Genomic DNA, 17,225 nt, shown 5'->3' with positions numbered 1-17,225 from the left:
TTCCTTGTAGCTGCATCCACATGCTGCTTCAGTGAAGAGGTGCTGGTGCTGTCCTTTACTGAATCATAATCGCACACTGATTTGCGTTGAAGGGACCTTTAAAAGCCATCTGTCACCTCTCTGGACAACCTGGGCCAGGATCTCACCACCCTGTGTCAAAAATTCCTCTCTACCTAGCCTGACTCTCCCAGTTTTAGTTTAAAACGGTCGGCGCTTGGCCTTTCACAACACACCCCGCTAAAAAGCCTGTCCCCATCTTATCGGCATCTTTATGTTTGGAAAGGCAACAAGGTCTTCCTAGAGCCTTCTGTTCCTTCGACTGCACAGCCCCAACTCTCATCATCACCAGAAATATTTATTTCCCCCTTTTCCAGAGCCTTTGGGTCACTTATGAACAGGCGAGTAAGCACGGGAGGACCAGCAAGCTCAGCTCTCTGTTTCTGGGGGCTGAAGGATCCTGCGCGTTCTCACAGCGAGCCGCTTGCGCTCTGGGACGCTCCTAGGTGTGCTGTCTGGTGTTTCACACAGCCAGGACGGGCCGGCGTGCCCGGCGAGGTGGCAAGACCTCAGCTCCTCCAGGCCGCAGGGGGCACTGAGCGCCGCACGCCACTCCTGCTCACGTGGCGCGCCGGTGACACGCGGTCCGGAAGCCGGCGTCTCTGCTTCGCTCAGGCCTGGGTCCCCTCCCTGCTGCCCGCCCTCAGCCAATCAACGCACCCGCCTCCGACCCTGGCTGCGGGGCCGCGCGGGGAGGAGCAAGGAGAGGGGAGGGCGGGCACAGGCGGCACGGGAGCGCGGAGATGCTGTGGAGGCGGCGGGCGGAGCGCCGGAGGTAGCCCGTGGGCAGCGGCAGCCCATGTGCGAGCCCTGCTCTGGGCGGGAGCCGTCTTCCCTTCAGCGCCCGCCCCCAGCACCCTGCGTCTACCCCCGGCAGCCGCGCCTCCGCCTGGGCTGTCCCCTACACCTGGGCCGCGCCCGCCGCTGCCAGGAGGATGGCAGTACAGCCGGCCCTGGAGGCGTGTGCCTGCTCCGCGGCAGTGGGTGACGACGGCGAAGAGATGAACGGCAGGAAGGTGGCTCTTATCACCGGCATCACCGGACAGGTAACGCCGGGAGGCTCCCCTTCGGACTGGGCTTTCTTCGCCCGGGGCCCCGGGTCTCGCCGGGCTTCCGTGGCCAGATCGGCCGTGAGGCGCATGTGGGCAGCCGCCACTGAGGCCGTGTGTGGAGCGGCGGCGGAGAGCTGCCGGGCACGTTCATTTGCAGCCCCTGGAGCACCGTGTAACGGAGCTCCATGCCTGTTCCCCCTCTCTTGGCAGCTGCCGCCGCTGACTTCGCAGCGTGCCGGAGCTGCCGGTTGGGTCAGGGACGGGCAGGCGGCCCCGATGATGGGCTTCCTTGGTCTCGCTCGGGCTGGTCTTCCGGGGGCTGGAGTGGTGCTACTCAGTGTGTGTGAGGGGGGAACATCGCTCTACAGTTCGGGTTTGGGCCGCCTTGTGGTAACTTGTACCAGGAGCTGGTGAGGAATCCGCTGAACCTGTGCTGCGGTGAGGTGTGAAGTGTCAGGGAAGAGCTACACCGATGAGAAACCGGACAAGGACAGTTTGGGACCCTTCCTTTCGACGACCTGAAGTGGTTGAAGGCACCAGTGCAGGTGTGAGGCAACCCGCAGCTGGGCTTGGCAACTTGATCCGGGTTGTCACTCAGAGGGTCTTTATCAGTTGTCTCTTTGCCATGCCGGGCAGCCTCACATTTGCCGTTATTACCTACTTTATACCCAGACCTGAACAGAGGAAAAAAGCATCTCCCCAGGCTGCTTGTTTTGCATTCATGTGTGTTCATTGCAGTCTGCAATTCTTTTGGCTGTATTACTCATAGGGATAATGATGCTTTCAGAGTCCTGATGCTTTGTGCAGAAGGTGCAGGATGAAGGTGGCATGGAAAGAAAAATCAGTTTCCCTTGGATCAACTTGTGCCCAGTGAAAGAGGAAGGGCTGGTGGTGAGTTAACCAGGTGAGCCCTGTAGGAGTGTTGGTGGGTGCAGCTGGTAGATTTTGCTGCTGCACTCCCAACAGGTAGCTCAGGTAGTTGGTTGGAGTGTCTGTCAACACAGAGGTCTGCATTGTTGTTTCTTTGTTGGCAAGTGGGTGCTAAATGAAAGCTGGCCTGGCCATGTTTAGTTGTATTTGAGGAATACTTTATTTGTGATGCAGATGTTGCCCACTGCCTGAAAGAAACTACTCTGCTTGTGTCTTGCTTATCTCTTGAAACACACTGAATGACTCAGGCTCCCAGGTTGTATCTCCTCTGGTTGGTATAGCCTGTTCAGTAGGTAATGTTATGTAGTAACCATTGATTCTTCTCTTAGAATCCCAGTGGAACAGATTGTTTTGTTTATGGCTTTTATGTAATAAGGGACAGCTTCATACATGGCAGAACTTCTTCCTCTTCAACTGCAACTTGTCCTGGTGTGCTTGCAGATTCACTTGAGGTGCTGGTATGGGTTGTTAAGAAAGGCATGAGCGTTATGGAAAAATACACGTCAAAACAAACACTCTTTCACTCTGAGACATTGTTGGTCAGTGTTCTTGTAGTAGAAGAGCTGCCTGACCTTTTGTGAAGGAGTCAATCCACAGACAGTATAGTGTTGTAGAAGCTTTCATCTGTTTTCCAAGAGAACCTGCACCATACTTTGAATGTTCACCTGATGTTCATGTTTTACCCCATTGTGTCTGCTCTCACATCTTCTTACAACACATTTTGGGGGGTGCCTTTGCTCTTTCCCTGGACTAGCAGCTGTCTACCAGCAGCAGGCTGAGGAAACCCCTCCAAGGGGCTGTCTGACAAGGATGTGTAACTGTGTCTGAGAAGAGGAAATACTAACTATCTATGTTTACCAACATACTTGTTTGGTGGTTATTTTTATTGAGAGCACAGTCAAAGCTTTCCCCAGGACTACTTTTGGCTGTGAGAACAGTTTTCCAGTTTGCTGACAGAAGTATATTTCTCTTCATCAATGACTGTGTTAGAAGCCTGCAGCTCCTTCAGTACAGTCTCACTTATTTTTCTCTATCCTCAAAGCTGCTTTTCCATCTTAATTTATGCTTTATCAGGCATATTGTCTAACATTGGAACATGAGGAGAGATGCAGCTAGTAAAAAGCCCAGGAAAAGCTGAAGGTTAGTCAGTGTGGCTGGGGAATCTTAGTGAAAACTGGACCAACTCTTGGCTGAGGATGGAAGTTCTATGTTGAGGGTGGCCTCTCTTCGGGTGCTGTAGTCCTCCATGATGTTGAGATGTGCCACCAGGAGTCAAAGAAACTCACTGTGTACTTGTTCCTCACCCCTCTTTCTTTATTTTTCTTTGTTTTTACATAATAGTTTTTGGTTTATTTGGAGAGGCCTCCCCCAGAAATGAGAGGGAGACCTATGTTCTATTTCTTAACTGAGAAGAGATGGACTTGCATGTCCCATCTGTTTTTAGACTTAATTACCATCTGTACAATGCACACATGCTGAAGTGGAAGCTGAAGCTCAGGGTTTGTCTTTCCTGGGTAGTTACTTTAATTACTGGACCAAGGAGAGTTGTTCCGTTTCCCATTCTTCCTTCAAGGTGGAAGATAAGTGCATGGATCCCTTCAGACTGAGGAAGGCATGAAACAGAATTGGGTGGTAAGCTTTCCCTGTTTAAACTGGGCTCTTGCTACAGGATGTTTCTTCTAAAAGCCAGGTGTCACAGTTGTCTTGTGTAAGGAACCCACATTTATTTGCATGTGGCTAGTGTCCTCTGAGACTATTTGCTGAGCTAAGGCACTGCAGTGCCTGGTTCCTGGAATGAGGGCGGGTGGGGGGTAAGTGTTGAGCCGGGCTGTGGCAGTTTTAGACAAAATTGAAGTAGTGGTTTTGGCTGTAGGTTACTCTTGGGTCAAGCAAGGTGCTGCTTGAACTGCAGCAGCCTTTCAAGAGTTGAGATTATGCCACAGCAAGTGTGCTTGATCCTAGTGCTGAAGTCGGGCAACTTGCTTTGTAGCATTGATCATCTGGATTGTCCACCTTTTCCACAGACAGGATGACATTTAGTTTCTGCTGTGGTGGAGAAATTTGAGCTCAAGTAGGGCTGTATTTTGACAATGGGGCAGTTGACAGATGGTGCAGCTTTTAACTGACATATACCATGGAGGTAGAGCACCACTGTAACTTCTGATTTATGGACTTCTGTTAGGACTCATAAGACTTTACAGGATGCCAGAAGAGAATGGTCTGTTTGCATAAATTCTCTACAGTGACTGACCAGATGCTTGCCCTGTGCCAGTTTACTGTACCAGTTCATAAGGCTCACTTCTGTTCTAGACCCATGTTGTTGCAAGTATAGGTCTCAGTGAGGTTGAACGTGTTGCTGATAAGAAGGTGGTTTTCTGACCTTTGGCCACATGAACAGGAGGGGTTTGCCATGTGCATGGTGGAGACACAAAGGAAAGCAAATTCCATAATTGCATAATTGCATGGTGAGAACTCAAACAGCATTCTAGCTGCCAGGACGGTACCTTGCTCTCCATGAAATCAAAGCAGATGAACTGCTATAAATCCTGCATTTACCCATGGGGTTGCAGTGAAATCACTCCTTCTGCTGCTTGTATTATTGATAAGAAACCCTGAGTATGTAGCCAGGGCTGTTGTATGCTCCTTGGCAGTGTTGAGGTTTCCCTTATCTCCTGTCTCACACCACAGCAGTTGGACAAACAGTGCTTCACTGTTTTGATGAAGTGACTTTCAGGGTGAGGCAGTCTCTGTGGCTGGATAAAACATTTTTGGAGTGCCATATAGGTATTGGTCTGCTATTTGTGAGTAATGCATGGCACTTTATCCAAGGAAAAACATACAAAGTGAAACAAGCCTGTGGTGTGTTTTTGGTGTGTGTGGTTTTTTTGGTGTTTTGTGGTTTGGGGGGTTTTTTTGTTTGTTTGTTTTGTTTGTTGTTGTTTTTTTTTTTACAAAATTAGAATGTGACTCTCAATAGAAAAGCATTTCCACAATGCAGAATAGATGTGCTGGACTTCTCAGACTTTGCTTCTGTGAAAATGGGTGTTTTGGACCAATGCTAGTATAACTAGCATATTTAATTCTAGATACATGTCTGGTCTCTTTTCTGTGAAAGCTACTAAAGCAGTACTTTTTGATGGTATTGTTCTCTAGGTACTGTGACTAAATGTCTCTTAAAGTTACATTTAAATAACTTTCTGGAACATTTGACTGAACTCCAATCAGTTTGATTGTATTTCTGTATGGGTGCTTGTAAAAGTTTTAAATATTTGAATTCTTGGAGACATATCAAGGAATACTCTGGCTGTAAGGTTAAACTGTGAGGTTTTGTGTTGATGTTTCTACTTCTCCCCCTCAGTGACTGGATTATAAGCAGTGAATAATGTCTGTCCTGTGCCTGGTGCTGTCCTGCTTTATTTGGAGAGACAGTAAGGTGAGAGTTTGTAGACTGAGGTCATGCAAAGCTCAGTCCTGAATGAAGAGTTGACTTGTCAGTACATGGCTAGAGACTGTTTCAGACTGTAGATGAAGAAAGCAGCTGCATTTCTACCTTGAACTCTTGCAGCAGTACTAGCACCAGCTTCTGCCATGCCATGGGAATGAGAGAACAATATCCTTTAAATTTGTCCTCCAGTTCAATTGTCCTTTGCCAAAACTTAAGGCAGCAGCCTAAGAAGTGTCAACCAAACCCCAAGGTAGTGTAGTTAAAACTCATGAGTGTGCATGCAGAAATGTGATAACATTCTCTGTAGCTGGTTGATGTAGGTAGAATGTGGTGTTTGCCTCTACCTTTCTGGTGTCAGAAATTCAGTGGGTTGCTCATAGCCTTTGCTCATCTGGTAACACACCAACCCTCCCACACACATGTGGACTGCAAGTTTTGTGTGGGCGTCAGAGTTCATGGTTTGAGACAGGCTGTAACTGTGTCAAGAAGGGGGAAATGATACTTACAAAGTAGCATTTGCTGTTGTGAATTGAGGTTGAAGTGGTTTTTTGGCTGGTAAGAATGATACTAAGTGGGGCAAACTACCGTTAATGAAAGCAAGTGACTTACTGCTCAGTATCTGAAAGACCAAAAAGGACCAAAGAGCTAGTGTGGAGTGTGACCGTAAACCTCTTTGATATTCTGTGGCTAACAGATCTTTGTTTCTTAGAGAATCAAAGAGCTGTAAAGGAAAATGTTAAACAACTCCTTATGAAAGTTTTGTTTTAAACTAACTGTGACCAAGCCGTGAGGTAAACATCTTTGTCTCTGGGGTGCACCTGTATGACTAGAGGGCAGATACAGGAAAATGTTGCAGCCTGTTATGCCAGGTGAAAGATACAATCCCAAGGACTGACTTTCTGCATAGAAGTAGGAGGATATTGTTTGCTGAAACTGGTTACAGCTAAATATTAGCATTGCTGCCTTTTCATGAAAACAAATATTGTTGTGGTTTCCAGCTAATGTTAAATATTAGTATTGCTGCCTTTTCATTTAAACAAACATTGTCTTGGCAGAAGCTAGTTACTCTTTCAATTGCTGTCTCCTCAGTAGCCAGCTGTTGTCCAGGGTGAGGATTTCAGGCATGTTGAACATTCTTAGTTTGAGGATGCAGATAACACTAATTTGGGCACAAAAGGAAATACAAGAAACCATGTTTAAATTTGAGAGGGTGTGGTGTTTGTTGATTTTGGTGGTGGTTTTTGGTTTTTTTTTTTAACAGTTGTTCAGTTTTAAATGAGTGCAGTCAAGCGCTTGAACAGGCAGCCCAGAGGTGCTGTGAAGCATCTGATCCTGCAGGTATTAAAAACCAAACTGGAGACGAATGTGAGCAACTTGCTAGAGCCAGGGATTTTGGACTGGCTGATTCACAGAGGTCCCTTGCAACAGAAACACTTATGATGCTGGGAATCCTCCACAGTTTCAGAGGTTGAACACCTGCAGTTTGTGACAGGATGGCATAAGCGGTTTGCTGAAAACTACCAGTGAAGTCTATTCTCCAGTTTCTTGCTGGAGAGGGAAGGTCTGGTGGCCTGGCTCAGCTGGTAGGTGCCAACTCAAGGACCAGTGCAGGCAATCATATTCCCTGTGTATAAACAGGATATGAACAGGACGTGGATTCAAAAGCATAGTGAGCAGCAAGTGAATGGTAAGGTTCTGTATGGTATGGTGTGGAAGAATATAAAATACTAAGAATCCAGGAAAAATAAAAGTATAAAGATCCCAGAAATGGTGCCAAGATATGAAACAGCTAGAGGTATGGTATGCAGTTTGGCTTTCAGAAGCTGACCTCCAGGCAACACTTCTCAAGGACATTTCTGATGCTGCAGGTAGTCATGGGAGGCTATTGCCACTACTGCCCAGGCTAACACGGAGCAGGACAGCCCACTGCTAGCAGCATGCTACTTGCTTAATCTTGGATTTTTTTTATTTGCATGGGTTGGTTTTGGGGTTTTTTAACTTATTTTGAAAATTTGTTACCATCAGTATAGACAGAACCTGTATTTCTATTTTCAAAGAGTTGAAGCATCCACTTCTCTATGTACCTACAGCCAGCCCAAGCTGAAGAGAACTCCTGTTAAAAAAAACATTTTTCCTGTGACTTCATCTTCTCCCACTAAGATTTGGTCTTTTTTTCTCCTCTGTCTTTCAGATCCTTTTGGCTGTTGAGCTTTCTGCACAAGGGAGTCAGTTTCTTATCAGATAGCTAGCTATGCAGAAGGACAAGGAAAATGGAGTACTTAAACCTGCTGATGGCCTGTGTGAAGAACACATCGAAAGTTACCACTGATCCCTGTAATCCGAGGAAGCGGAATAGGAAGTTTTCCAGTGCAGTTGTGATACTGGTTCCCATCCTAGTGGTGCTTCCTGCTGCCCACACCTTGTTTCTCTGGCGAGTGCTGAGACTGAATTTCTGTGTTTACCTGTGCTTTCCTTTAGTCTGGGATGCAAGGGATACTTTTTCTCTCTTGACAACTTCTATCAAGTTCATCCCAGCTTCTTTAGACTTTTGGGTCTCAAGTAGAGTCCTTATGAGTATCTGTACTTACAAACTTTTCAGCTCTGCTCCTCCTGCACTGGTGCAGCACAGCTGACTTAATTTGGAAAGCAAGGTTACTTTGAAGCACCAGATGAACAAGGACCTGAGCAGGCCAGCAGCATGGTAGAAGCTGAATTCCTTCTCAAAGGTGTATGTGCTCTCTTGCTCTGAATCTCTTCTTACTGTTCTGGTTGTTTTTTAGCCCAAATGAGCAAAATAAAGGATTTTTTTCATACTATTTTTGTCACCTGCTTCTTTCTTATAAATTTCTTGATTGCTTTTTCAGGACCTCAGCTAAGGAATTGCTTTGGGTCATATGTGTATGAACTGGGGGATTCAGTTATGTCCAAACTTTTCAATTAAGTAAAGCTATAGGAGGTGAGATGCAAGAATGAAATTCTCTCCAGTCTCCTCTGTCTATTGCTGGCAAGTCTCTATAGCTTATTCTGTTCCCAGGGTGTGCACAAACTTGCAGTAGCTCCATAAGGAAGCTTTGATAAAGTCTGCCAAACAAGTTGATGTCAGCTAGCTTAGCTGTTGTCACCTGGGGTTTTTATGTGTGTCATTAAGCAAAGGAACTTCCTTATGTGCAATGTAAATGCTATAATGATCTTTCTTTTTACCTATTCACAAATACACAAAGTAGTATACCTGAGACATGCTTCCTTCTCCAGGAGTATTTATTGTCTTCTTTTTTTCAATATCAGAAACATTAATTTTGCTCTGTAACTCAGTGTCATCCGACAGTAAGCAGGTTAAGCCTAAGGACTTGGTGACCTGTTAGCAGTTAGTTCAGTAGTAAATACCACTGAAGAGCATTTGATACTGTACCCTGAGGCCCCTCTGTTACAGCCTGCCTTGTGCATTCAAGCTGGTCAGTTAGAAGTTGACAATAGGACACCACCTTTGTAGTGATGTTCAGGTAAGTGCAGCAAGTACATCCAGCGGGTATGTCAGCCACAAAACCATACTTGCCTTGAGTGTGAAATGCCACAGATCTTGTATTTTTTGCACAGAATTTTCAAGTAGATGAACTAGCTTGTGCTGCATTTGCCATGCTTGAACTCCTGTGAAATACCAGGAAGAAAATATGCTTGCTGTGGAAAAATCTATAGTAAGGTACAATCAAATTTTATGACAGCTTTCTACAGGACTTTGCTTTAGCTGTCATCTGACCTATTTATTGCTTCTTGGACATCCTTTTCAAAGGATGTGGTGAAATGTAATGCAGAAGGAAAAAATCTGCCATGTTGAGTGTCTAGTTGAGTGCTTTTGCTGTAATGAGCAGATTATCTCTGCTGCATCTCTGACACCTGCATTATTATTAAATACATGCCTCATGGCCTTTTTAACCCTTCTAAGTTCCTGTGGAGACAATGATCTGTTAGTGTTAGGTATATCACATACCAATATCTAAAGCTGCACCTTCCAGGAGAGTGCTGAAGCATGTGGTAAGAGACGCTGTCAGGTCTAGTGTACCCATAGGCACTTTGAGGTGCGCTGTCACCATACTGCAGAAAAAGCCTTAAGCCACCCAACCCTCCCCAAAACAGACCATGTAACAACTTGAAAAGAGTGGTCAGTCTTCTTACCTGTATCCAGTAATGCCTGAACCTCTGCCAGAGGTAGCTTGAACACATTTACCATTTATGACTGGAAATAAGTCTTTCCCGAGGTGTGTAGAATGGTCTAGAAGGGAATGAAACCCAGAGTCAGATAGAGAATGCTACTGACTGCATCTATGCATACCTGTTCTGGTTTTGATGTTTCTAGTTTGATACACTACAGCCCTTTATGAGTGTTGCTGTCCTCCCAACCTGTATGCTTCCGTTGATGCTGTTCTGGAGCTGGGAAGCAACATTTGAGCTGTTGCAGCTACTCCATGTCAAATTGCAGGCACCTTCTGATGAGGTGTGCTTATTTTGAGTGCTTTTTTCCTAGCGTGTTTCATGCATGCAGAATCTTTTCAGGTGCATTACCTGGCTTCATCAGTGATGCTGATGATGGCCAGTAGCTTCCTCCCGATTGTGGTTTCTCTTTTAGAATAAGAGCAGCCACTCTTACCTTTGGCTGCTGGTTGGTGTCCTTATCTTCTTTAGTGCTGATACTGCTCTCTGCAAACACAAGTGTTTCTGTGGAGCAGGTTTGGTTTAGAAATGCTAAAGTTTCTGGCTGTGCTTTCTGGCTTTTGTGCAACTAAATAATTGCGGTTTTGATGTCAGTGTAACTTTTCCCACAATTACTCAGTAGTCTGTCAACATTTTGCTGCCAAAATTCAGCATGCTGTTTGCCTTGGATTAAAATGCTACTGAACTCCTGCAAGGTGCTGTCGAAAAGGATATGTACTTCCTTTATGATAAATGATATGGCAGTGTTAATCAAAATATTAATAACCTTTATTAATACAAAAATTGCCAAAGTTATCAAAAGATTCTATGTACAGACTATATTTACAATTGGAGTGTACAGTGTTTGGGCAACTACAACAATTTTAACCATTGTATGCACTCCAGAAGGAACTAACAGAAAGAGAATGCCCTGGGAGTGAAATGGTGCTCGCCCACAGTGTGGGGGAGACCCAACAAGAACCATTATGCCAAAGAGACAGTTAATTAATTACTCACAGCTGGTTGTACCCAGGTAGGGAGTGCTGCTGCTGTGTATTAGAGGCTTTGGGGTGCTCTCATGCACCAGGCATGGCAGGTTGCCAGCAGGAATGCCACGTGGCCGTCGATGGCTGGTTTGGCTTCAGCAGACGTCAGGCTGTTAACTGTGCTATCGCAACAGGCGCTTGCTTTGTCCTGGGTGAATTGAGGCACAGCGAAATCCTGGATGCAAGGGGAAGCAGGCTTGGCTCTGACTCCTAAGCTCATGGCTTTTCTCGTAGCTTGCGGTGTGTATGCTCGTGGCTTTATCCCGGGAGCTGGACCGGGCAACTCAGGGCACTTTCAAGCCAGACAAGGTCCAAGCAGGTTTAAGCATGCAAGGCTTTAGCTAGGCTTGAGCAAGGCAAAAGCAAGGCACAAGCAACTAGAAATAAGCCTGTATATAAATCTTGCCCGAGATTGGTTGGACCAATAGGTCATGAAACGAGCACATAGATACCCAATGGGAAGGGGTTCTGCCAGGCTGGGGCCAGAACATATGCCCTTACCGTGACAGGTGCACAGTATAAAAGGGATGGAGAGCTCTTCAGTCCTGCATGCAAAACTTTGTACTCATTCATGTTTGAGGTGGCATCGTGAGGTGTCTGTGTTCCATAGGAATACTTAAGAAGACAGAGCCTTTGCTGGTTCTCATTTGGCCATTACTGGTCAAGTATTGCTCTGCTGAAGCCCAAACCTGGTCTGTAGCAGCAGAACTTGGCAGCCTCTTTGCATAAGAATTTGTTTGGGGTGTTCCCTCAAGAAAAAGTGCCCAATCATCCCAGCTCACTGCATTTGTAACCAAGACAAAACCACAGTGCTGGCTGGTCCTGGCATCTCAGTGTGGCCCACTGGGTCTGTAGCACCACACAAATCACTGCCTGCCTCCTGAGCACCCTCTGCATGCCACTGCAGCTATATCATCACTGCTGCCCTCCCTATCCCTAACCCTCTAGGCTTTCTGCTTGAGGGACTGGCTGCTGTGGCTGATTTTCACCCTGCTTGGTCTCAGTCATGTGTTTTACATTGCTCTTCATCATGTATACGCTGTGGGTTTTAAACCACACTTCCAGCCAAAAATGTAATGATTTTGCTTCTGAAATTGTGCAGGGTGGAGGTATTTTTGTCTACTGGATCACTGAGCCTGTGGCATTTCAGTATAAGCTGGTGACTGTCCATGTTCCCCTTGTTAAAACCTCCCTATAATGACTTGAAAATGTTGGCACCTACTGTACGATCTATGTGTGCTGGAGGACAGGATGGGGCAAAATTATAACCCTGCATGGTAGAAAAAGGATAACCAAAAATCCTTTAAAGAGGGAGTCTTTTGAAGGAAGTATGAGCCCATGTTCCCCATGAAGGTCAGAAATCCTGTGAATGATTCAGTGTGCTGAGAGAAATAATGCCCCCAGTTTTCTCCTGGCCAGTTCTTGGCTTTCACTGGAAGTAGTTTTGATGATTTTTTTTTTAATGATTTTTTTCCCCTTTAAATTGCCTTCACTAATAAATAACTTGAACTGATGGGAATGACATTGTCTAGTTATCAATAAATACATCTTTATTAAAAAATCCCCAACCAACCCAAACCCCCACCAACCAAATGAAAAACCCAAACCAATCAACAACCAACTAACCAACAACTCTTAATAAGGCTTACAAGATTGCTCTTAACAGTCCAGATATTTACCTTTGGGTTAATACTCTGTCTAGTTTTCCCTCTGGCATGTTGAGGACTGAGGGGAGGGCTCATAAATCTGCAGTATTTGTCAGGTGCATTTGCATCTAGGTCTTTCTAGTTCCACATGTTCCTCTGAGTATCTTAATAAGAAGGCTGCATTTTAATGTGGAATAAGGGGAAGAAAGGTAGAAAAAACCAGAAGGGAAAACTGCTCTTGTTTCTGTCTTTACAGCAGGACTGTACTGCCTTTGGCATTACATATATGAAAGAAACACAGCTGTGTTCGTGTGTGTGTGTATGTGAATCAGATTATTAAAACCAGTGTTTAATTAAATGATCTTAATATAACAACTAAGGTTTGACAGGTTTTCCACACTGAGGCAGTCAAGGGTGCTAGTCAGTAATGTTTGTCATAGTTAAACTCAGCAGCTAAACAGAATAAAATCCAGATCACCTGACACATCAGAACATACAGGGAAGAAGTTCTGGTCACATTCTGCTTGTGGTTTGACTCTACCTTTCAGTTAAAAGGTGCTCTTTTAGTGGAGCCCCAACACTTGTTTGTTTGAAATCCCTCATTTTTTCATTCTTACCTGGGACAGATGTGGGTCCCATAAATGGGGCTTTCTATTTTGCACACAAGGACTAATCACTTGCTGCTTACTACTCATTTACAGATTTCCTTGCTTGAAGAATCTCAAATGGTGCTTCTTCAAGCATGGGTCCAGGGAGGTTCTCTTCCCCCTCTATTCTGCCCTGGTGAGGCCACACTTGGAGTATTATGTCCATTTCTGGGTTCCCCAGTTCAAGAGGGACAGGGAATTACTGGAGAGTGTACAATGGAAGGCCATGAGGCTGATTAGGGGACAGGAGCATCTCTCTTACAAGAAGAGGCTGAGACCTGGGGCTCTTTAGCTTGGAAAAGAGAAAACTGAGAGAGAACCTTATCAATACATACAAATATCTAAAGGGTGAAGGTCCTGAGGATGGGGCTGAGTGCTTTTCACTGGTGTCCAGTGACAGGACAAGGGGCAATGAGCACAAACTAGAACACAGGAGATTTCAGTTCAACTTAAGGAGAAACATTTCCTGTGGGGTTGCTGGAGCACTGGACCAGGCTCCACAGTGGAGCCTGGAGTTTCCTTCTCTGGAGACTTTCAAAACCTACCTGGATGTTGCCGTTCTGTGCAACCTGATATAGGTATACCAGTATCAGTAGGGAGGTTGGACTAGAGAATCTCCAGAGGTCCCTTCCAAATCCTACCACTCTGTGATTCTATGATAAATCTGTTAATGCCTTTCTGTGTTTAAGCAGATGGTGGACACGTTACAACAATCTGTAGCTGTGACTGTGTATTAGCACAAAGTTTCTCCGGTGCACCTCTAATTCTTGGAGAACATATGCCAAACCAAAATCATACACTCTTCTTTTTCAGTTCCTTGTGCTCTCCCAAGTTTCTGTCTTGCAGCGTTTACCAAACTGTCTTTTTAAGTGTAGTCCTATTTGGCAGGGATTACATCCAAAAAAGACTTGCAGATTTTGTATCTTACCGTCTGGAGGTTCTGTACTAAAATAGAGTTGACTCTTGCCTTTTACCCAATGAAAACAGACTGAACTCCCTATGGGTGCAGGGGCAATCTGCCTGCTCCTGCTGAAGGCCGTTTTTACAGCTGGATGTTAAAATGGGGAAAATCAAACTGCTGACACAGCCTCAACCATAGTGCCACAAGTAGCACATTTTTGTTTTTGCATGGCCATTTCATTGGTGCTATTAATAGCTGGCTCCTTGCAGGTGTCCCTGTATAATAACTCTTGTAAGACAACACTTGGTAAATTTTTAAATGAATCATGTTAATTCCAGGATTAATTTTTGCAGAGAGACCTTTTGACTCTTTTGAAGTTTTTGGTTGTAAAAATCCATATGTTGAAAATGTTCATTACTTTTAGTTATTCCAAGTGCAGCTTTGTGCTGTGGGGGTGGGTGAAGGTGTGGGAAGCAGAAAGAGAAACTGACTTGCTTGTAATAGTGGGCACCTTCACTCATCTGATCTTTCTGTTGTCAGTCTCCTCAGAACATGAATCTCTTCTATTTCTATTTCTATTTCTATTTCTATTTCTATTTCTATTTCTATTTCTATTTCTTCTATTCTCTCAGTTTTACTGGCATGCTGTCGCTGCATGGCTGGCAGGATGGCATAGGAGGGATGGCTGCAGCATTACTCTCCTTGAGCATAATAGCAGGTGTAGCCAAACCATAAAGAAGAACCTGCATGCTTCTGTTTAAGACCCAGCAAGGAAACCTGAGTACAGTAGTTTAAGCCTTCCCTCAGCTGCTGCTGGGTGTAGGTATGGCCATCCCATGCTTTGAGCAGAGTGGGTGATGGCAGACTCCTCTTGCAGGGCTTTTCTGCTGCTCTTCCTTGGGGCTGGTGTATGTATTTGAGTTAGGAGGCCAAAGGGGTGACTCTACTGAATGTGAATCTGGAACAGCTCAGATGGCTATAGTCACTTGTTGGACAGCTTGGAGAACTTGTCATTCCTTCGTGGATTGAACTGTAAAACCATTCTCATGTATGGTTATCGTCAAGCCCCATTTAAACCAGCTGAGGACTGGTACATTGCCTCTGCCAGGTGGTGCTGGCTAATGTAGTAATGTACCAGGACCTCATTATCTTGACCTCTGGATAAACAACTGAGAATAACTTTTTTTTTTTTTTTTTTTTCCAAAAGTGAACAATTTTCTGTGTGTGGCTCCTGGCAGGAGGCTTGCTTGCAAATGATAATGCCTTAATATATAGTGAAGGTCCTTTAAATCATCTTCCTTAAACACTTTCAAGGTGTGCTGCTGTTCTGGACACCTATGAGAGGACATTGCTGGGTGCCCAGGCCTTGCAGGAGTGGAGTTTGAAGAGGATTGTGTCAGCTCCATACCTGTTCCTCTATTATTTGAAACTGACGTCAAATACAGTGAAGCTTGAGATGGACAGGGAAACTTTTGTCAAGAAATGTTGATGGGTTGATGGTGCAGCAGCAGTGCTCTGCTCTTCCACAGCTGTGTGCAGGGCTGGGCAATGATGGCTCAGCAGGGCTGCCTGAGCTGCCTTGGCTTGGAAGAGCATCACTATGAGTGAAGGAGATATCGATGATGGTTTCTGTAACAAGGGGGGAAATTCAAGTAACTGATCATTTGGTTGGTTTATTTCCAATAAAACTCTCCTAGTCAGAAAGAAAGGATATAAATTATATCAGTTTGATGATAACAGCCCTGATGTTTCTCAGGCCTCTGTGCTTTGGGGGGAAATCACCTGCTTAGAGCTTCTTTCTTCATGTTGTCCATGCTTGATTTGAGGCCTTTAAAGAGCATCCACACTCCTTACCCTGGCCAAAGACAATACTTGGATAGGTGTACTTCCCAGTGCATAGAAGTACTTGTAGAGCAGTCCTGGTGGTGCTGAAACTTGAGCTTCAAATAGAATCATAGAATGCGTTGGGTTGGAAGGGACCTTTAAAGGTCATCTAGTCCAACTCCCATGCAGTAAGCAGGGACATTGCCAACTAGATCAGATGATCTGATTACAAGTTAAAGGATATATTTATAGGCAGCAAGAAATTGTATCCTTCCATCTATTCTTACAATCTCTTCTCTTATAGGGTATTTTATGTTTTGGGCTTTGGGGTTTTTTTGTGTGTGTGGAAATTAGCTGCCCACCTCCTGTGCTGTTTGGTTATTGGGAAGATTGCTGGCAGAATCAGTCACTGAGCAGCTGTAGCTGCCACCTTCCCTCTCCTGAGTCATCAGAGGAACCGATGGCTAACATTAAAGCTGATGTCCGCTCCTCAGCTTCCCAGTTTGAGTAGGAAGGGAGAATATCTCCTTGAGCAGTCCTCTCACCAGACAGGGACTTATGAAGTATGTGTCTTTTAAAGCAGGGTTCAACTGTGTCACAGCTGGCACAGTGTGTGATAAAGAAGCACTGGCTTACGAGCAGTGCAATTCATGACTCTTCTATCTGCCCTACTCTGGGACTTCAGAAGTTGCCAGTTTATTCCCAGACTTGAGTTTCTCACACGCTTGGAAAAGGGCACACAGTTAGTCAACAACATTTTGTTCTTTTCTGTTACTGATTTCACGTTGTCCAAATGTGCAGACATTTACGCGCTGCTTCCGTGTGCGAGGGGCTGGGGACCTGTTGCATCCAGGGATAGTGTCAGGTGGTGATAAGGTGGTTCTTACCGTCTTGAAAGAATATTTAAAGTTAGAAGTTGAATGAAAATGAACTATTTGAAAATTTTATATAGATCTTGCATGTCTGGATATAAAATAAATGGCTGCAGAAGGTACATTCTGCCTTGGCATAGTGTCAGCCTTCTATAGAAATGTTGCACCCTGATGGAGAAATGTGTGTGTCTGGTTGGTTGTTTGGCTGTTGGGTTTGGGTTTGTTTGGTTGTGGGGATTTTTTTTGGTTGGTGTTTTTGTTTTGTTTGCTTGCTTGTTTTATTCAAAGTGTTTTTGCTTTATTGTGGAAAATACATGTTATAAAGTTGTAGCTATGTTTTGACAAAGAGAAAATTCAGTTTCATTCCCTTTTTTTTTTCTCCTTTCATTTTAAAGAAGGGATTTTTTTTCTTGCTAAAACCCAGTGACTTTCTGCTGTATCTGAACTAGTTAAAAACACAATATGTTTGTCACACTTCAAGTATAGGGGCTCTGTAAGTTCTGCAGCGATAACCTGCCTTCTGTTCTGTGTTGGCTTCTTCTGTCTTTGTGCTGCAGCACAATGGCTGTAATCTTACATGTTTGGGCTCTCTGTAGTGGTGGAGTCACCATCCCTGGAGG

General features: G+C 44.9%; 1 protein-coding gene across 1 annotated transcript in view; it reads left to right on the top strand.

Annotated features, from left to right (window-relative positions):
• The first annotated feature begins 786 nt into the window (after positions 1 to 786).
• Positions 787 to 17,225, top strand: part of GMDS (GDP-mannose 4,6-dehydratase) — a 370,458-nt gene continuing 354,019 nt past the window's right edge. Inside the window, exon 1 of the mRNA XM_009903807.2 lies at positions 787 to 1,103. Within this exon, the coding sequence (XP_009902109.1) occupies positions 993 to 1,103 (111 nt within the window). The 5' untranslated portion in view covers positions 787 to 992. The remainder of the gene's footprint in view (positions 1,104 to 17,225) is intronic.

Source organism: Dryobates pubescens, chromosome 9, assembly GCF_014839835.1.
Source record: "Dryobates pubescens isolate bDryPub1 chromosome 9, bDryPub1.pri, whole genome shotgun sequence".
Classification (NCBI taxonomy): domain Eukaryota; kingdom Metazoa; phylum Chordata; class Aves; order Piciformes; family Picidae; genus Dryobates; species Dryobates pubescens.
Note: the sequence above shows the minus strand (reverse complement) of the source record. Positions and strands in the feature narration are given on the sequence as shown.